This window comes from Echinops telfairi, unplaced genomic scaffold (genome assembly GCF_000313985.2).
Source record: "Echinops telfairi isolate 266 unplaced genomic scaffold, ASM31398v2 ScPeMD7_9;HRSCAF=40, whole genome shotgun sequence".
Taxonomy (NCBI): domain Eukaryota; kingdom Metazoa; phylum Chordata; class Mammalia; order Afrosoricida; family Tenrecidae; genus Echinops; species Echinops telfairi.
Genome location: NW_022103906.1, coordinates 29,148,501 through 29,170,304, shown reverse-complemented (window position 1 = coordinate 29,170,304; position 21,804 = coordinate 29,148,501). Strand labels below are relative to the sequence as shown.

Below are 21,804 nucleotides of genomic sequence, written 5' to 3'. Positions count from 1 at the left end.
TTATATTTACATTTTATTGTAACAAAAATATTTAGATGGATTTCATAGCTGTATATTATTATAAAGGGAACTATTGAGGAAGCTGTACTGGATAACTGTACATTTAATGATACTACAAAGCCAATTAATATGAGTCCTGGAAGTTCTTTTCCATTTTATACCAAAAAGAAATAAAAACATTCCTTTTTGACATAGTTCCATATTTCTTTCAGAGATTGACGGACAACACAGAATCAAGATCATTATAATTCGAGTTGAACCTGTAATGCGCTAAAATTCCAGTTACATATTGCAAGGCATTTGTCAATCAATAATCAACTCTATCCTACTGTTTTAAGTTTGTAAGATAATAATCAAATGCCTTATAATACCAGGGATCTCTTTGTGTGAATTTAAACACTAGTTCAAATATTCTAGTAAGCCATTTTTCCTCATCTATTCAGCCTCTGTGTTATCACTTCTCGGTACATAATAGAGATGTAAATAAACAACAGAAAGATTACAAAGAAGTCATCTAGAAAGCCTAGGATTCCAAACAAGGCCTCCGGTACAAAATCTAGAGGTGATATTAGGTAGAAAAAAGCTCCCAGTAAGCACAGGATTATCCTGATTCGGAACATCCAGAAAAGGCCCCCGACAGAAAACATTTCCCTGAAGGCATGCCTCAATAAAGTGGGTAGATCCATAATTCTTTCCATGATCTGGTAAGAGAAGAAACAAACATTATGATTTGGTTCTTTAAAATAATGTAGTTTTCTTTAAAAACAAACAAACATATATATAAAACTCAGTTGAATATGAACAGAATGACACATGAATAACTTGGCTTATGCATAAATGAACAATTTTCATAGCTTGGACTAGTATGGTGAGGAAGGGGTATACATTATTCAGCATATTTTTATCAAGTAAAAATGATCTTGAATAACCAAAATGATTTGCAAAACAAAGGCAAGGCAAGAGAGTTTTTAAAAAACCAAGAAGTATTTTAGATTGTGGAGTGAAGGGAAGGGAAGAAAATAAAACACAATTGAAAAAGTCCCTTCATAAGACAACCATATCTTAGAGTCACATAGAAGTAAGTAATTTTACATTCCCCTTCAGGTTCTCCCAGAGAGCCCTGGTGGCACAGTGAGTGAGTTACACATTAGCCTAGTAGCCGGCAACGTCAGCAATCCAAAACCGCGGCTGCTCTGCCAGAAAAGACAAGGCTTCTTACTCCAGTGAAGAGCTAGGGTCTCAGACCTACAAGGGCAGTTTTGTGTCCTGTAGGGTTGCTATGAATCAGAATCAACTCGATGGCAGTGCGTTTTGTTCACTTTCTCACATTGTTTTGTCTGCTTTCTCTTACATAAAGAGGCCTTTGTAATGTTTTATTTTAAGGAAGGAAAAAATTAACCCCAGAAAGCTTTAACTCAATGATGAGCAAAAATGAAGAGGAAAGCGAAATTTAAATCTTTTATGCAACACACATCAGCAGTGGGCTTGTCCAGAGCTGAGAACAAGCATTTGTTGGTCCATCTCCCTTTGGGAAGAGAAGGAGAAGGCCCCTGTAACGTTGCACCTGCTGCTGTGCGGTCACTTACAGATCTGGGCTGCCCTGAGAACCTTCGGTTGTAGTCATTGACATCGTGCCGCAGTCGCACAGCTTCCCGAGACTGATCATCAGTACCAAATACAGGTAGGAGTAGAGTGACCTGTATGTCCAAGAAAAAGTTGTTAAACCTCCTTTCAGTATCATTAGGGGTTTTCTTTTTTTCCTCTTTTTTTCCATTTTGTGTTACTACTCAGTACATTGATAAAGGGTTTGAATTTATATTTTACTCATTTCTTTAATAAAGGAATCACAGGGGAGGAAATGTACATTATAACTGCCTTATAATAAAATACATTACAGAATGTAATTTGAACCATGGGCACAATACCTAAGTACTGGTTCTAATATTTTCCTGTTCACACCATAGATAAGTTCAGTATATCAGTTATCTGAGGGTATAAGAATGATGAGAAAAATTTCAGGGCCAAAGTGAGAATAATATATTACTATCATTTTGAGAGGGAAAAAATTTAGAAAATCTTTTGAGGGGATTGTTAATTGAAGTTGATTCCTTATTCTGATATTTGAAACATCTCTGAATGTTATCAACCTTAGTCCAAAGATCAAGTTGTTGCAGGGACAAGCTCTCAGACACCAACTCACACAATAATTAGTGTGAGAACCCTTGATAATGCTTTATAGTATATAATATTTTCACCCTGCTGCCTCCATGGTAGTGTTAAGGAAGATACATATATGCCCTCCAAGCCTTATTAGGATAAAGATGACAGAAAGTTGTAAAATAAATAAAGTTAGAAATATAACAATGCTTGTTTTCAAAAATGATCAGTAATGAGCTATACAATGAGATAAAATTGGGACAGAGAAGTAACAGATTTAGTTTAGTCATTCAGCTATTATTTTTATCCGACTAGGCTTTTTATTCCCATAAAGAGTTACTCTCAGACTCACAGGGGCAGTTCTATGCTGTCCTATTGGGTCGCTGTGACTTGGCATCAACTCAATGGCAGTGAGTTTGGAGTTTCTCGGTTTAAGCTAAGCTATAAAAACGAGGGCTTCCAAACAACTAAACAATGACTAAAAGCAGTAGTTGGTAGAAGCAGCAGATTCAGACCTCTTTGCTCACAAATTTGTAATGAAAAAGCACTTGGTCAATACAATTAATTGGTCCTGAGGGGTTTATCTGTCCTGGATTCGCTGTGTTGAGAACTCTTATTTGTATCAGTGCATGCTCTGGTCTAGCCAGATTTGTAAGGTAGAATTGGGGTCATGACAGTGGGGGGGCAGGAAGCATTAAAGACCTAGAGGAAAGTTGTGTGTTTCACCAGTGCTATACTGCACTCTGACTGGCTTCTCTCTTCCTTGTGACCCTTTTGTAAGGGGATATCCAATTGACTATAGATGAGCTTTGGGTCTCCACTCTACCCTCCCCCTCATTCACATTGATAGGATTTTTTTGTTTTGGGTCTTTGATGCCTGATACCTGATCCCATCAACACTTCATGATCACACAGGCTGGTGTGCTTCTTCTGTGTGGGCTTTGTTGCTTCTCAGCTAGATGGCCACTTGTTTATCTTCAAGCCTTTACGACCCCAGAAGACGCTCTATCTTTTGATAGCTGGGCACCATCAGCTTTCTTGACATTTGCTTATGTACCCATTTTGTCTTCAGTGATCATGTCAGGGAAGGTGAGCATCACAGAGTACTGGTTAGTAGAACAAAGTGTTCTTGCGTTTAGGGAGTACTTGAATTCCGCCCAACAGCATAAAAAGAGAAATCTTTACAAAATCCTCTTACTGTTTTAGTAGGGTTACAAGAAAGAACCAAAGTAAATGTATGCATACAGTTTGACATCTTTACATGGTTAGCTATCTATACTTGAAAAAAAAAACATACTTTTTAGGACCTAGTTTTGGGTACTGGAAGATTTCCTAAGGAAATCCTACCATTTTAATGTTCTTTAACTTCTTATCAGAAACATCTATATTTTTATTTTAAATTAAAAGTTAAAATAATTATAATAGGAAATTATGAAAAGCTGTGTGCAACTGATAGAAGTGCCCTGATTTGATAAGTTTACTAATTAAATACTAGCAACTTGAAGTTTTGCAGATTAGTATTTTGCTTTTCCAGTAGAACCAGAGAAGTTGACACAATGTGACCCTTTCAGTTTCCTCATTTGTGCTGACCCTTGCTTTTCACATCAGTGTTAAAAGGACATACTGCCTCCCTTCTGAAGCAGCTTCTCTACCAACTAGCATGTTCCAGACTGCTCTGGGTAAGTTCAATATGGATATGTCGCCAACAGAACTGGCATGGTGTACAAAATGAGGATTCATTATTTGAAGCTATCTGGGATCTCACAAGGAAAGAGAAAGTTCAAGGAAACCAAAAAGGAAAATAAGTATTTTTTCAAAAGTACATATTTTACAGTTGATTAGTTAGTATAGTTATTCTGCTGGCACTGCAACCAAAACTTGTTGGAATGTTGGGAAGATTCACTTAGCAGGTATTTCATACAACAAAGAAGATCTTAAAGAGAAGAATTCCCTCTTCTTTATGTCTTGAAAGTAGTTTCAAAATATGGAGTGATATCATAGAATCTTTGGATAAGTAAAGTTCTGCTAGAAGTAAAATAATTCAAGGTTTAGATAAGCTTGTGAAGTAAAGTTGCTTAATATGGCTTTTCTATCCATAGTTCCTTTTGTGATGTATTATAAATTCTAGCCTCTATATCTGAGGTTATAATCCCATTTTAGAGGGAATTCTTTGTTCTGCTAATGGACAGGATAGAATGGGATGTATTGTGAGTCTCTACCTTACTAGTGGGTGTGATTCAAGTCATTATCCTTTACTTCCATAGACGTATGGTCTGCTGAAAAACAATAACCACACCTCCATCAACGCCATTCCTCTGTGATTACGAACTACCTTGGAAGCAGAAAGAGAGAATTCCTGGTATCATCAAGGAAGTAGAGTCACCAGGGGAGCCTGAAGTGGGAGAGACCATGCCACTGTGAGACCAGAGGCTGAGGCATGGAGATAGGGCAGAGGAGCAGTACCAAAAAAACGTCAAACTGAGACAGAGCAGTGGGAAGAGGTCCTTCCCAGAGGCAGAGGCCAAAGGAGAGGCTGAGGACTAGATAGAGACTTGGCTGCTGGCTGAGGAGAGATACGGCTGTGGATATGATTAAAGATACGACTATCTTTAATGATTTCTGATTCTGGCTTGTATTCAGAAACCTATTAATTCCTTAATCCCCGTAATCGTGAGCATTGTCTGTGATTTCGGTGTTGCTGTTCAATGGGTTATTGAACCCAGCAAAGAAGGACAGTACATGGGAAGAATTGCCAGTGTCAGTGTCAAAACAGGGTAAAGGATGGAAGGTGGAAGCATGTCTGACGTCTCCCGCATGGCAGTAAGCCTTGGGCTGTTGGGATGAGGAGATGGGATTCTCCTCCCTACTAAAACCAGAGAAAGTAAGATAGGGTCTCCTCACTGTTTTTCAACTATAAAAAATATGTATAATATTCACTAGCGTTACGAGTGCTTCTGGAGTATAAAACATTACCGTTTGTCTGCAAATTGGACAGCTGATGGCCCCGAGCCATGACCCATACCGCCAGTATGCAATAATGCAGGTACCTAATGGGAAAAACCCAAAAAACACTGATGGTTTAAAGTCCATAGTCCTTGAGTACATTTAAAAATAAGTCTTATTTTATTTATAGATGCTTTTCATTTTTTGTTCATCCAACCCCTTAACATTATATGCAATTTTAATTCTAGTAACATTCCAAGTCATAGAAAGATATTTTTATTTAAACTTCTAGTTAAGCAACATTCTTACACATTAAAGGCAGGCATGTGTTTCAATATAAGAAAACCAACCAATACAAATATACACATCAATAGTTAATTTTTATACCTACTAGAAGGGGTTCTTAATTGTCCCAGCGCCATTTATTAAAGAGACCATTCTTTCCCCGTTGAATAGACTTAGCACCCTTGACCAGAGAGGGAGAGACTTATTTCTGGACTCTGGGGCTCTGTTTCCTTGGTCTGTCATTAAACCAGTAACACACTCTTGGTCACAATGGCTTTTTCACATCCGTTACAATCTGGAAGTATGAGTTCTACTGCTTGGTTCTGCTTTTTCAAGATTGTTTCCACTACTCAGGACCCTTTGGAATTCTACATAAGCTTGAAGATTAGTTTTTTCCATTTCTGAAAAGAAGGTTGTTAGAATTTTGATTGGAATTGCATTTAATCTGTAGATCATTTGGAGTCATACTGACACCTTTAAAATATTGAGCCTTCCCATACATGAACACAGGGCGTCTTTTACTTAAATCTTTTTTCATTCACCCATGTTTCATAGTTTCATTATACTAACTTTCACTTACTTGGTTAAATTTATTCCTACGTGTTTTTTTGTCTGGTTGGCTTGTTTATGTTGTTTGTGTGTTTTTACTGCTATTATAAGTAAAGTAGTTTTCATAATTTTCTTTTGACATTGTTCATTGCCAGTGCACTGATTAATGATTGTCGTATGTTGATCTTGTACCCTAAAACTCTGTTGGATTCATTCTTAGCTCTAATAGCTTTCCTGTGGATTCTTCTGGGTTTTCTATATACAGGATTATGCCACCTGCCAATAGAGATTAGTTTTACTTCTTTCTTTTCGACTTGGATACTTTTTAGTTCTTTTACTTGCCTGATTGCTATGGCTAGAACTTCCAGTATTAGTTTTGATCTTACAGGTAATGTTTTTAATTTTTTTCTACTGAGTATGATGTTAGCTGTGGATTTTTCATGTCCCTTATGATATAGAGGGACTTCCTTTCCATTTCTAGTTTGTTGAGTGTTTTTATCATGAAAAGAGGGTGTTGGGATTTGGCAAATGAACACGGAAAACATTATACTAAGTGAAATAACGGTGACTCAAAAGGACAAACACTGTGTGATCCCGCTTATGTGAAATAGCTGAATACACCAATGCCAAAAGACCAGTTTAAATGGCTACCTGGGACTGAAGAGGGAATAAAATACGGAGTGTTACTGCTTAGAGGGCACTGAGTTCCCATTTGAAACAATGGAAAACTTTACGAATGTATAGTGGTGAACTGTACACTTAAGAGTAAAATGATACATTTTTTGATAATATGTATTTTGCCATAATTTTTAAAAAAGGATTAACTGTCTGAATGCTGTGATGCCACACAGACAATAACATATTTTTGTGGGAAATAAATAAAGTAATTATACATCATTGTAAATATGAAAACCAACAAGTTAAGGTATAAAACTTCTGCTCTAAATTTAGTATATATGGTGTAAAAACATTTTTTAAATTCCTTTAGCAGTTTAAAATGGTATGCTATTATAGTATCAACTATAATCATTATTGTATCAACTATAGTTGACACTATAATAATATTATGTATCAACTATAATAATCAAATATAATAATATATAGTAATTGAGTAATAGGGGCAAGAAATCAAAGCATACAGCGATAACTTGCTTCATGCCCTAGAAATATTTATAAGCCAATTCCCTAATTAAACCAACTCTTGTGCTAATGGGCATATTTTTTTCCTTGTGGGTACCCATAAGGAAGAAAACAACTAATGGTGGGTAATCCAACCTACAGCAAGTTTGTATGACCTTAAAAAGTGGAAGCAGAGCTAAGGATATGAGGCCAGTAACAGATGAACAATGAATACTTTAAAATACTATCTGGCGGGTGCAGTAGAGCACTGACGAAACATACAACATTCCTCTAATTCTTTACTGCTTCCTCCCTCCCTCCCTCCTCCCCACTATCAATAAGCCCAGTTCTACCTTACAAATCTGGCTAGACCAGAACATGTACATTGGTACAGATAAGAGCTCCCGACACATGGAATCCAAAACAGATTAACCCCTCAGGAACAATCATGGAAGTAGCAATACCATGAGGGTTGGGGGAAGGTGGGGGGAGAAAGAGGGAACCGATCACAATGATTGACATATAATCCCCCACCACCCAGGGTGACAAACAAAAGAAACATGGGTGAAGGGAGACATCAGGCAGTGTAAGATATGAAAATAATTATAATTTATCAAGGGCTTGGGAGGGGGGGAGGGAAAAAATGAACTGATACCAAGGGCTCAAGTAGAAAGAAAATGTTTTGAAAAGAATAATGACAACGTATGTACAAATATGCTTGATACTTGGATGGATGGACTGTTATGAAAGCTTTTAAGAGCCCCCAATAAAATGATTTAAAAATATATATACTGTCTGGCATTCAAGGGGCTAATCCACTTTTCCCTTTGGAAGGATTCAATTGTGAATCTGAACTATAGTGCTTCTGAATTCCCTTCCAAGTCCAGGGAGCTTCTCTGTATTCCAACTTTCACACTGACAACCCAGTGTACTCCTCCTTTATCTTTTAGTCTAGATTCCTTCAGAGTCCAGACCAAATTATATCTGGAATTCACAGCATGCTGCGACTTAATGAAATTGGGGAGACCAAGGTGATACACTAACATCAGAGAAGCAACAGTTAGATCTTGAACTGTGTACCAAAGAATTCCAGAGAAGGAAAACTCTGGGATATATAGTTGTAGGGAACAGAAGGATTTCTCTTAAGCTGTCTTCCTAATAATATGTACCAGACTTAGCTGCTTGAGTATGACTGTACACTAGGCGGTCAGCGAAAGTAGGTCAGAGGTTATTCTCCTTAACATCAGCCATCTAGAGTAACCAGACTGTATAGTCTGACTCACCCTAAGTAGGGCCCAGTCCCTTCTGGCATTGTTCCTTTGAAGGAGTGCCTGAAAGCAAGCCAAGGGACCACTCTAGGATGACTAAGCTTATCGAGTTCAGGGTCCACCCATCTTGCCACACATGCCCCCCTATTCCCTCCTCTTACTATTGCGCGTTCACCCCTAGGTCATCCCCCTCCTATTGCTTGTATTGCCTATGTTACAACCCCTCTCTATGACGTAGGTTGTTATCTGCTATCAGGGGGCTTGCATGCCTCCCAGGATAGTAATTGTCTGTTTTATTGTATGAGACACCAGAATGGTCAAACCTGTTCAAGGATTGATTGTACTGCCCCTCTCTGTGACGCATAATGCTGTGATGTATCCCCCTAAAGTAATATGACGCATGGTTAGCAATAAATAAGGAGGCTCCCTGGTTCTCGGGAGGGTGGCTGAGGAGAACGAGGCAGCTGCTTCTACTCTGACGGCTAAGTCCCCTCCACGAGGACTATCAAGTGGGGCTGAGGTGAGCAATGCTAACAGGAATTGCGTCTGACTCCATTACTTGACTCCATCTTTTAACTCTCATGCACTCTATGACTTTACTGTAATCTTTACTTGTTATCGCTGTACAATTGCGCCTACCAGACCTGTGATGTTTTGTGGGGTTCCCTCTTCCCTTTAACCCCACATATAGTGTGTAACTTGAGAAAAGACTTGAGTTGAACTTTCAGGATGCATAAGATCAGGGAAGTCAGAAGAGGAGGAGGAGAAGGAGACTTCAGGTGACAGGAACAGCAAGGGCAAACACACCAGCAGATGTCAATGGAACGAGGAGATGGGTGAGCAAACAGCTGGGCCCAGCAAAGGCTGTCTCAATGAGCTGTAGCTTTAACCTACTCTGACGGAGTAATAAGTAAATACTTGGAAGAATCTAATTTCATATGGGAACTATATGAAAAGTAAAACTTAGTATTATTGTTAATAATGCCACCTGTGGTAATTTATCTGCTACCTTTTCACTCAAAAACTCAAAACATGTTTTGGAATACATTAATTCATGTAATCTTACATTTATCTACTACAAAAATTGGGGCATTAAAAAAAATTGCGTTTAGGTGTCCTTGTTGTGCAATTAGGTAATAGCCACTGGCCTCTACTGAAAAACTGATTCACCGCGTGACACCTTTCAATTCATGGGCATTGCTACGAATGCTTCATGTGTGCTTTACGTGTTCTTATTCTTCAACTTTGCCCCTTTATGAAAAACAGATATCCACCTAAACAGGGTGGCTGAATGAGTGATAACTGGGTCATTACTTTAATAAGGATTATAATCTCTAAATCTATGAATTTATCTGTAAAGTGAATAAAAGCATGGTCCTCACAGGACTGCAAGAAATAAGATAACGTGCTATTAGAAAGGAAAATGTGGTGATGTCTGTTGCTACTGTTATTCTAACTCACTGTATGGATTACAACTGTAGTTCATACACAGGAACTAGGCTAAAATGCTCGTCATATAGGTGGCATTCATATATTTGAATCACTATTCAAACAAACACATTTCTGTTGATTGAAAAGTTGGCTTTAACCTCTAAACTGACAGACACTAAATAAAAGTGGCCGACAAGTAGAACAGGATATCAGGAGCCATCTACCCTCTTACCTCAGACGCAGAGGTAAAACCAAGAACACAATACAGCTATCTTTCAATTGACTGGGCTAACCACTTAGTGCATTACCTAAGCCTGGAAAATAGAGTTCACCTCGCCTGCCAAGCCTCACTGATTACTGACGCTGCGTGCAGCGCTGTGCTGACAGGGCGACCGAGGCCTCGCACAGACCGGGAGAAGAGTGCCAGAGAACATCTCCCTGCGGAGCGGGAGGGGAAAGCAGGGCCATGGATGCCACCGATCTGCCTTCTTTACTGGCCTCTGGATTCTTCCCACCTGATCTGTCATTATTTTGCTGCTCATTAGTGTTTCCAACCGAAAAATGAAGACAGAAGTTGAAATAACTATTTACTATTTGTCATTAAGCAAAAACCTTAGGGAAGAGGCTGAAATTAATGGATATGGGGATAATAGGATAATGGTCGTTCCTTAATAAATGAGCACAACATATAAAAAACTGTTTATTATGGCATGGATTTCAAATACGTAGGGCATCCCTGACAGCACTCTCCCGAAGAATTCTATGTGATGAAGCCAGTTAGACAAAACATACGAATGGGAAAAGGCAATTCATACAATCATTGTATGGGCTAAAAAAAAATACTAAAACATCTAAGCCTGTTGCCATCAAGTTGATTCTAACTCATACTGACCCTACGGGGCAAGGTAGAACTACTCCGTAAGGTTTCCAAGACGGCAATCCTTATGGAAACAGACTGCCAGAGTTGTCTCCTTTTTGTTAGTAGCTGAGCACCATAAGCTCACTGTATACTACATTTGATAATAGTATTTATGTTTCCACATACAGAAACACTTAGGACCCTATCTTGAATACAGGTGTCCCAAAGAACAAATACTAACCACCACCACCACCAGAAGCACATTTAAGTAGAGGGTAGTCCTCAGACTGTTGGCCATTGTATAAACCACCAGTGATACAGCAGAATCGGCCATGGGGCTTACAAGAGGACCTACGTCTAAAACCTGGCTTTGTCACTTAACAGCAGGATGACCCTTTGTTTAGTTCCTCGGTATCTTTGAGCTTCAGTTTCCTCATGTGAGGTTCGATAAGATGAAGTGCTCAGGCATTTAAGAAGTGACACCCTCTCCTTCACTCACGTATAACCACAGTGAATAATGCTTAAGTGAAAACTCATTTTCGATGAAATCTTTCTGAAGGATTAGGCAAAAAAAATGGGCGAGGGGATGTAAAAAAAACCTTACTGATACTAAGTATAAAAAACTCAGTATTTACTTCTTGTCCTACCGTATGCGCTAAGTTTCTCACCAACTCTCTTGAGGCACAGACAAAGAGGGGTTAAGTACTTTTGCACTAACTTAGAGTAAGAAGCAGTAGTAGAGCCAAGGGAAAGTCTTAGGCTGTGTTCTTGAGAGAAAAACCTTCCTGTCCTGGGAAGCAGGAACATAAATAAAACTTCCAAAAAGTGATGAGCATCTCAGAATGCAGGGAAGCGAGGATACCAAATAAGGGAAAGTGAAAATTGGGAATCCAGCCTTTGTACATGTAGCGGACTTGATCTTAACAGCCATCTTCACTAAGTGTAGCATTGTTTACTCACCACAAAAAAGATGTCCACAGTTGGTTTCCACAGGGAAGGAGGCCTGGTGTAAACAGATTGGACAGTACATGTCCGTGTAGAACTGCTGACGAGCAGCAACAGGGGCATCCTGATGAGAATGAGAAAACACACGTGTGACACATGGGACTTTGAAAGATATATATATTTTAATCATCTTATTAGGGGCTCGTACAACTCATCAAAATCCATACATCCATCTACTGTGTCAAGCACATTTGTACATTTGTTGCCATCATCATTCTCAAAACATTTTTTCTACTTGAGCCCTTGCTATCAGCTCCTTATATCTTTGTGTCAAATTACACTTCAGAATATAGCTGACTATAAGAATATAACTGACTATATATCCACACAAGATTTTACAAAGTACACCCACAGTTCCAAGGTCGTACAGGTTTGAAAAAGTCAGGAGACTAATATAGTATTACTTCAGCTGGTCTGCATCTTCTTTCCCAAGGACAATTTAAAAATGAAAACCTAGATTAACTCAAGAATTTCTCTTTTTCACTACTACAGTCAACTATTTTCAACGACTCGTTATCCACAAGGCTGAGCTAATAGACACACTGAGGAATAAGAAGTGTGAAACCCCTTTTGAAGGATTAGTGCTTTTTCATTTTTCACATTTCAACTGGACAGATGTTACAGTATATTGTACCTCACAAAAGACCAGTGATATACTTCCGGAGAAAATTATTTGGTCATTTTGAGAGCAGAAAACTTAAAGCTACTACGACCTGAACTTAAATCCTTCCACATAGATTAATAAATTTCAACAGGTTTCTTAGTTACCTCATTCTTGTGATTAAAATAGGAATACTGAGTAGAATAGTATCACCAATATGAGATGCATCCAGGCATCAGAAAACTCACTAGAATATAACTCCCATGAGGACAGGGGCTTTTATCTGAAGGATTTATCTGTAGTACCCCAGCACCTACAAAATAGTATTTAATGTATTTTAATGAAAAAGCTTATCTGTCGAAATGTTTTTATGGTGCCTAATATGCAGATTATAAACAAAGTATTTAAAACATCAAATTTTTAAAATAATATAAAAATAAAAACATCTGGGGGATGGACAACAGAAAAGTGGGTGAAGGGAGATGTCAGACAGTGTAAGATATGACAAAATAATAATAATTTATAAATTATCAAGGGTTCGTGAGGGAGGGGGGAATAGGGAGGGAGGGGAAAAATGAGCACATACCAAGGGCTCAAGTAGAAAGCAAATGTTTTTGAGAGTGATGATGGCTACAAATGTACAAACATGCTTGACACAATGGATATATGTATGGATTGTGATAAGAGTTGTACGAACCCCCAATAAAATCATTTTTTTAAAATAATAAAACATCAAATTACTTTTTTAAATGAATGAATTTGTTAAGTATGAAATACTTTTAACTATAAATGGAAACAAAGATTTTTATTTTTACTTGTAACGAAAATTTCCTATTTCCTAAAGTACTAGCATGTTCTGTAAGCCAAGGTTATAATGTAGTCGTCTTAAACATTCGTTTTAATGCTGAAAAAAAGAAAAGACACCACTCTTAATGCCCCCTTCCCTATCTTTGCCCTTCATTCTTCTGTAGATGTCACAAAAATTAAATTACTAGCATTGTCCAATATAAATGTCTTTAATAGTGGCACTCTAGCTACACCGTGTAAAATGGTAGCCACTTCTGACTACTGCGTACCTGAAATGCTGTTAAAAACTCCAAACTCAGTGCCATTGAGTCAATACTGATGCTTTCTTTTCCCAACAGTCTAGTCTTCTCTGGGAAACTAAGACGGGTTGGCCCTAGTTAGTACCTGGATGAGAGACTGCCTGGGAATATCAGGTAAGATGCAGTTAGTAGACTAAAATCCAGAACTTTTCTTATTATTTAATTTTGATTCATTTAAATAGCCATGTGTGGCTGGCTTGTGACTGTCTATGGAAGAGCAGAAATTAGATGAAGTCGCTAGCTGGATTCAAATCCAAGAGTGACAATGCCATCCTAAGAAGCGCTGAGGAAGATGAGTGGGATTTTGGCAAAGAAATCTGCAAGATCCACTTCAATCTAGGACTCCGTCATAGCAGATCTATTCATGTATGAAGAAGAGCAAATCTTGGTATTTTAATATGTTAAGTGGGAATAATAACTACCTTCCTTTTCTGGTGGGCTGCTTGAAGATTAAGGAAATAGCTGTAAGAGAAGTCACTGGCAGCTTTAAAGCTCTACATTAGCAAGAATTATTGATGACAATAGGTTTGGAACAGAGCACTAGTAACAATTATTCTTGCATCGATGAACTGAAATTCCATGAGAGTAGCAAATTTTGGCTGTTTCGTTCACAGATAAACACCAATGCCTAGGATGGTGTCTAGCACATGGTAGCTACTCAGTAGGTATTTGGTGAATGGATAAATTATACAGCTCTGATTGGAGCCTGAGTTTGCTTGATGGGTAGGAAAGCAAATCTTTCACGTTCATGTTTTCATGTTAGTTATTTCAGGATGAAGGACCACCATACCCAACTTGTGCAGCCTTCATAAGTATACTACACTCTGGATGTTGTTCTAGTCCACCTTCTTGCCTTCACAATGTTAGCCTGACCAACGAAGAAAATAAAGCACACAGCTACCTCTCCTAGTAATTTCCAGTAAATCTCAGGGATTATACACTAGAAAGAATAATTTTCCACTAAATTTCATTAAAGCCAATTAGCGATTATTTCTTCACACTAAAATAAATACTAGAATAACTTTCTTTTAAAGGAAGTTTAAAAAACAAACATGAAATTATCAGAATAGATTAAGACTAAACAGTAGCCTGATCTGAAATTTACAAGACAGCACAAGGTAATTTACACCAGGAGAAAAGCCCTGGTTTCAAAGTCAGCATCGTAATGTTTCATCATGATTTCATATGCATGTATTTCCATAACAATAGTACCTGTTCTGTTTGAAGTTGTTCCCGAAGCTCCCTTACTAGCTCTTGGTTTTCTGGGTGAATGTTGTGATGGACATTTCTGTTGAATAAAATGTAATAAACTTGAATAAAAGCTATTATCAATTTTCTGTAATTCTGATTTTTGACTGAGAACTATTGGTAACTTAATATATATAAATGATGGCAAGTGACTGCACTTCAAACTAGTCTGTGGTGCATTCTTCTAAGATCATTCATTTTTGGCTGATGGTAGGTTTTAAGCAAATCATGAAATTTAATGGCGTAATATCCTGGGGAAGTACTTAATTGTATGTTTTCAAATAAATAAAGGATGGTTAGCGCATTTAATTTATGAAATAAATGTCTTTAAAGTAATTAGCTATATAAATCCATATATAATACATTTAATTACTTTTCTACATCAAGTTTTGATTTTCTCCTAAGTTTTTTCTTATAAAGGGAAGGGTCAAGGAAAAACAGAAGCTAAAATGATCTAATGAGAAAAAAACATATTAGTATTTCAACATTGACAGTGAGAATGGAGACCAATGGGAAAGGTCGTGTGAGTATGGAAATTAGAAGTCCACAAAATCCCAAACTTACTTTCTAGGAGAGCCTACTCTACTGGATGAGACCCAGTATCCACTGAAGTAAACAACCCTAAATCAATACCTCATGGAGATAAAAAATGGAGACAATCCATCTTACAATTATTCCCTTTCAGGAAAAAAAAAAATTTAGACAAGGAAACAAGTGTAACCATTAGTTCAGAGAGGGCAGAAATACAAGTTCAAATCAAATATCTAACCAGAAGTTCAACATATAGGTAATGAAACTAAGAAGTCTGTTTAAAACCCTTAAGTTTTGATTACTTTTAAATATTTTACATTCTTTTTTTTTTCATGAATAAGAGTTTTATGTAAAGAAAGTGTGCATCATATATTTTACATTCTTATAACAAACTGATCTATGAAAGATAACTATCTGTAGATGAAACAGTCTATCAAGGGACAACAAAAAGAACCATCTCATTTAAATACTAGGAAATATCTAGTCCATGCATTGGTGGCATTGTGAGCTAAGCACTGGGCTGCTAAACACAAGGTCAGTGGTTCAAGCCAAATGGCTAAGCTGCAGGGAAAAGATGAGGCTGTGTCTGCTCTTGTAAAGATTTACAGTCTCAGAAACCAAGGAGCAGTTCTACCCGGTCCTATATAAGGTCACTATGAATCAGAATCGACTCAAGGGCAGTGGGTTTGGGTTTTAAATAACTTGCCAAATAGTATCACTCTATTCAAACTATTCCCTTTTCCTTGGAGAAAAATTAACATGAATTCTCAGAATGTACCAATGAATCATGGAAGGTCTTTCTTTGGCTTCTTCTCATAAAAAAGAAGATAAGGAAATTCTTAGTAGAATATTAGAAAAACCAATGTATACCCATAGTCTAAGTTTCTGGACATTGCTGGAGAATGTTGTTGTGAGATACCATCAAGTCTGTTCCAATTCACAATGATCCTACTTGCAACAGAACAAAATACTTCCCAGTCCTGTGCTAGCTCACAACTGGTCTTATGTTTGGGCCCATTGTTGCAGACACTAACAGTCCATCTCATGAAAGGCCTCCCTTCCCCTTTTTCATGCCCCTCCACTTTACCAAGCATGATGTCCTTCTCCAGGGTCTGGTCTCTCCTGACATATCCAGTAAATGAGACAAAGGCTTGCCATCCTCGCTTCTAAGGTACATTCTGACTACAGTTTCTCTAAGACATATTTTTTATTCTTAAAAGTCCCTGGTAGTTTCAATATTCTTCACCAATATCTTAATTCAAATGCATCAATTCCTCTTCAGTTTTCTTTCTTTTCTATTTTTCCCCCTTCAGTTTTCTTTATTATGTTCAACTTTCAAATGTATAGGATGCAATTGAAAATACCATGGCATGGGTCAGACCCCCCTTAGTCCTCAAAGTGACTGCTTGCTCCTCGACACTTTGAAGAAGTCTTATGCACATTTTCCCAATGCAATATGTTGTTTGAAGTCTTGACTGCTGTTTCCACAAGCATTGATGGTGGATCCAGGCAAGATGAAGTCCTTGAGAACTTTACTCATTTCTCAGTTTATCATGACGTTGTCCATTGGTCCAGTTGTAGGGTTCTGGTTTTCTTTACATTGCATTGCCACCCAGACTGAAAACTGCAGGCTTTGATCTTAATCAACAAGGGCTTCAAGTCCTTCTTGTCTTCAACAAGCAAGGTTGTGTCATCTGCTTATTGTTACACTTTCCTCCAATCCTAAACCATATTCTTCATATAATCCAGCTTCTTAGGTCATTTGTTCTGTATATAGATTGAATATGCACAGTGAAAGGATGCAACATTTCCTTACACAAACATTTCCTGATTTTAAACCATGCAACAGTTCTGTTTTGTTCCAACAACTGCATGCTGGTCCATGTGCAGGTTCCCCATGAGCACCCGGAAGAGTTCTCATTCTTCTCAATGTTATCCACAGTTTGTTACTACCCACACAGTCAAAATCTTGTGCATAGTCAATGAAACACAAGTACGTAAACATCTTTCTAATAATCTCTGCTTTCAGCCAAGGTACAATGTCAGCAAGGATATCCCTTCTGTCATATCCTGCTTTGAATCCAGTTTGAATCTCTGAAAATCCCCTGTTGACGTACTGTTGCAACTGTTGCTGGATGATGTTGCTGTCAGGTGCTGTAGAGTCGGCTTCTACCTATAGCGACCCTGGGCACAACAGAAGGAAGCACTGCCCATCCTGCGCCATGCTCACAATTGTTCCTGTGCCTGAGCCCTTTGATGTAGCCACTGCATCATCCATCTCATCGAGGACCTTCTTCTTTGCTGCCCCGTCCACTTTTTATCGAGCACGATGTCCTTTTCTAAAAACTGGTCTCTCTTGGCAATGTGTCCAAAGTAATTAAGACAAAGTCTTGCCTTCCTTGCCTCTAAGGAGTACTCTGGCCATACTTCCTCCAATACAGATCAGGTTGTCCTTTTAGCGGTCCATGGTACTTTCAGTATTTGTCAGCAGCTGACATCGGCAATATCCCTTGTTCCATGACCGTTTCTGAATCCAGCCTGAACCCCTAACTGCAACCTGTCAGCGGACTGCTGCAACCGAGGGACTGGATGATCCTCAACAACAATGTGTTTCCATGTTCTCTAATTTGAACATTCTGTTGGGTCATCTTTCTTTGGAATGGGTATAAGGATCTCTTCCAGTCAGTTGGCTAAGTAGCTATCTTCCAAATTTCCTGGCATAGGTGAGTGAATGCTTCCAGTGCTTCATCAGCTGTTGAAACATTCCACCAATTCCTCAAGCCTTGCTTTTGGCTAATGCTTTCAGTGAAGCTTGAACTTCTTCCTTCAGCACCATTGATTTTTGCTCATATGCTACCTCCTGAAATGGTATAATGTCAATTCTTGCTTTTTGGTACAGTGACGCTGTATTCTTCCCATCTTCTTTTGATTCTTCCTGCATCATTTAATATTTTTCACATAGAATCATTCAAAATTGCAACTCAAGCCTTAAATTTTTTTAGTTCTTCCAGTTTAAGATATGCCAAGTGTATTCTTCCTTTTAGTTTTCTAACTTTAAGTGTTTGCATATTTCATTATTTTACTTTGTCTTCTTGAGCTGCCTTTTGCAGTTTTCTCTTCAGCTCTTGGATTTCATCATTTCTTCCATCTGCCGTAGTTACTCTATGCTTCACAGCAAGTTTTGGAGTCTCTTTTGATATCTACTTTCTTGTCTTTTTTTTAAATCGTTTTAATAGGGGCTCATACAACTATTATCACAATCCATATATACATCAATTGTGTAAAGCATATTTGCACATTCATTGCCCTCATCATTCTCAAAACATCCGCTCTCCACCCAAGCCCCTGGCATCAGCTCATTTTTTCCTCTCCCTCACTGCTCCCTCCTCCCTCATGAACCCTTGATAATTTACAAATTATTATTTTGTCATATCTTGCACTGTCCGACATCTCCCTTTTTCTGCCGTCTGCCCCCCATGGAGGAGGTTACATGTAGATCCTTGTCATCGGTTCCCCCCTTCCAACCCACCCTCCCTCTATGCTCCCAGTATCGCCACTCACACCACTGGTCCTGAAGGGATTATCCTCCCTGGATTCCTTGTGTTTCCAGTTCCTATTTGTACGAGTGTACGTCCTCTAGCCAGATTTGTCTTACTTGTCTTTTTAATGGCCTTTGGCTTCTTCATGAATGATGTCCTACCACAGTTCATCAGGTCTTCTGTCAATAATGTTCAGTGCAGAAAATCTGTTCCTGAGATAGGCTTAAAGTCATATTTGCATTCTCATGGATTTGTTTTAATTTTCTTAAACTTCAACCTGAATTTACATGTGAATAATTGGTGGCCTGTTCCACAGTCAAGCCCTGGCCTCATTTTAGCTGCTGAGATTGAGCTTCTGACTCGTCTTTTCCTACAGATGTAGCCAATTTGATTTCTTTGTATTCCATTTGGAGAAGCTCATTTGTCATACATTCCAGGTTCTGACTATTGATAAATGTTTGCAGCTCTATCTTCTCACTTTGAGTCATATCCCATTAGCAATGAAGGTCCCAAGAGCTTTACTCCATGCGCATCATTATGGTCTATTCTACTTTGAGAAGGCAGCTCTTCTACGTTATATTTGGAATGCCTTCCAATCTGAGGGGCTTCTCTTGCAGCACTGTATCCGACAACGTTGTCCTAAGGTTTTTTAGGATAAAATTCATAAGGTTTTTTAGTGGCTAATCCCTCAAAAGTATACAGCTTATTTGTTCTTCACAAGCTGTTTTTAGTTTGAAGGCTCCGCTGAAAACTTCATGTGGGGTACTGGAATATCAGTGACATAGCTTCTAGCATCACAGCAAGTCATCAGAGCACAACCAACTGGCAGACAAATGGTAAACACAGAACATAGTTCAGATAATGGGATCATTAAAACAGAGTAAAAGTGAGGCTGGAAAATCTGGGATATATGTCATCGGAGGCATTCAGAAAGGACCAGGCATTTGCCACTGAGTCAGTCTAAAGTCACATGCCAGGAAACACTAATACATAAAGTAGATTCGTTGTTAGTGCATTTATAATTCCTCTTTGTGCAATGAAGGGGGAAACGCAAGCCACCAAATCAGTGAAGTTGTAAGTGGACCTATAAAGGAGCCATAAACCTCTTAGGTGAGTGGGGGGGGGGATGATACCCAAACCCTGAGACAAGGAAAGAAGGTAGAATCTAAGTTTACAAGTGTACCAAAGTATGTGGTTTGTACATTAAAACCCATACCAGACCCTCTAGACCAGCTTCTGACATATCATTAATGGTAGCTACAATTAGGAGATTAAACAGAATGAAAAACACATTTTAAAAGATTTAAAATAAATAAGTTATATGACTGAAAACATCAAAGAAGCATGAAAAAGATATTCAGTTGCTTTGTTTCAATTCTAACTTACTAATAATTTTGCATCCCCTGGTTAAGTGATTCCCATAGGTAACGGAAGTTGAAATTTGAAGAACTGGAAAGGAGCAGACACCAATCTTCCAATCAGTCATATGAGATTTAAACTATTCTCTAAATAATGGGAAGCTCCTTAGCTAATTTGGAAAAACATTTCTAAAATTGGGCAAAATCTCATCAATAACTTTCATCTTATAGCCCTAATATTGCCCATGAAGATAAACAAAAGTAATTGCTCTTCCAGGAGCAATTCTTCATATTTACAGACACTCATGTCTAACAGTTCCATTCCCGAAGCTAAATAGCTCCAAATCGCAACCATTTGTATACGATTGTTCCCAGGTGTCTTTCCATTCTGATAACTCCTCTTTGAAAATTTTCCAGTTTAAAATATTTGCCCCAAACTAAATATAACCCAGATGTGGCCTTTGATTATTTTAATTAATGAAGTCTAATACTGTTAAATGTTTAGTATTTCCTACGTCTGTACAAGAATGGTTTGTTCTAATAATGTGCCACTCTATGATACCCACCTCCCTGACATGATCGCTGAAGACGAAATGGATGCTTAAGCAAATATGGGGAAGAAAGCTGATGGTGCCTGGCTATCAAAAGATATAGCATCTGGGATATTAAAGCTTGTAGTTAAACAAGCGGCAGTCTAGTAGGGAAACAACAAAGTCCACACTGAAAAAGCACAGCAGGCTGTATGATAAAGGTGTTGATGGGAAGAGATCTCAGAAGTTCAAAAAGCATGCATCCAAATTGATCTGAAGGGGCCTGGATGTAGTAGAGACCCAAAGTCCACCAGCAAGACAATTGGACAGTCCCTTTTAGGAGGGCCTCACAGAATGGAGGATAAACCCAGGGTATAGTGTGGCACTGATGAGCCACACAACTATCCTCTAGTTCAGCGGTTCTCAACCTGGGGGTCACGACCCCTTTGGGGGTCAAACGACCCTTTCACAGGGGTCACCAAAGACCATATTTCCGATGGTCTTAGGAGCTGAGACACAGCTCCTCTATCCGTCTTCAGGAGGGTCCGCCCACATGCAGATACACCCACATAAGGGGTCACCACAACATGAGGAACTGTATTAAAGGGTTGCGGCATTAGGAAGGTTGAAAACCACTGGTCTAGTTCTTTAAGATTTCCTCCCCTTACTATTATGGTCAGTACATGATATACCTCATTGGTCATGTTAGAGTTGCGTATGTTCATTTGTACATTTTAGATTGCTCAGTACATGGTAGTCAAGATAAATGACTCCTCAGAGGCACTGACAGAAGTAAGGGTTCCCTGAGGGTACAGGAAGTGAGAGGTAGGGGAAAGGAAAGTGGGAAGAAGGGAGTTGATAGCACTGATGATGATATAGCCCCACCCGATGGGATTGAACAACAGAACTATATGGGAAGGTAGGAATATATTGGAATGAGTAAGATATGTTAATAAAAATATTTTTAAAAATTTTTGTATTTACAATATACAATATCCTTAACAAACGGAAATTTTTATTTATTTATTTATTTTAGTGAATCATTTTGGGGGGCTCTTATAGCTCTCATAACAATCCATACATCAATTGTATCAAGCACATTTGTATGTATGTTTAAATGGAAACTTTTAGTTTGGGTTTAGCACATCATTCTGATTTGCAGCAGAGGAAATTTTTTTTAAAATACATATATATGTATACATATTTATAATTGAGAAATTAGAAAACAAGAGACAAAAATATTTTAAAATAAAATTAATTTTATAAAGTAATTTT

General features: G+C 38.2%; 1 protein-coding gene across 6 annotated transcripts in view; it reads right to left on the bottom strand.

The window, feature by feature from the left end:
* Positions 1 to 21,804, bottom strand: part of RNF170 (ring finger protein 170) — a 33,463-nt gene continuing 11,659 nt past the window's right edge. For 5 of the 6 annotated variants that reach the window (XM_045286889.1, XM_004707565.2, XM_045286891.1 and 2 more), the window contains 5 exons: positions 14,536 to 14,611; positions 11,572 to 11,680; positions 5,131 to 5,204; positions 1,587 to 1,697; positions 1 to 701 (listed from right to left, as the gene is read on the bottom strand). In XM_045286889.1, the coding sequence (XP_045142824.1) occupies positions 432 to 701; positions 1,587 to 1,697; positions 5,131 to 5,204; positions 11,572 to 11,680; positions 14,536 to 14,611 (640 nt within the window). In that variant the 3' untranslated portion in view covers positions 1 to 431. The remainder of the gene's footprint in view (positions 702 to 1,586; positions 1,698 to 5,130; positions 5,205 to 11,571; positions 11,681 to 14,535; positions 14,612 to 21,804) is intronic. The other variant, XM_045286893.1, reaches the window with a different exon arrangement.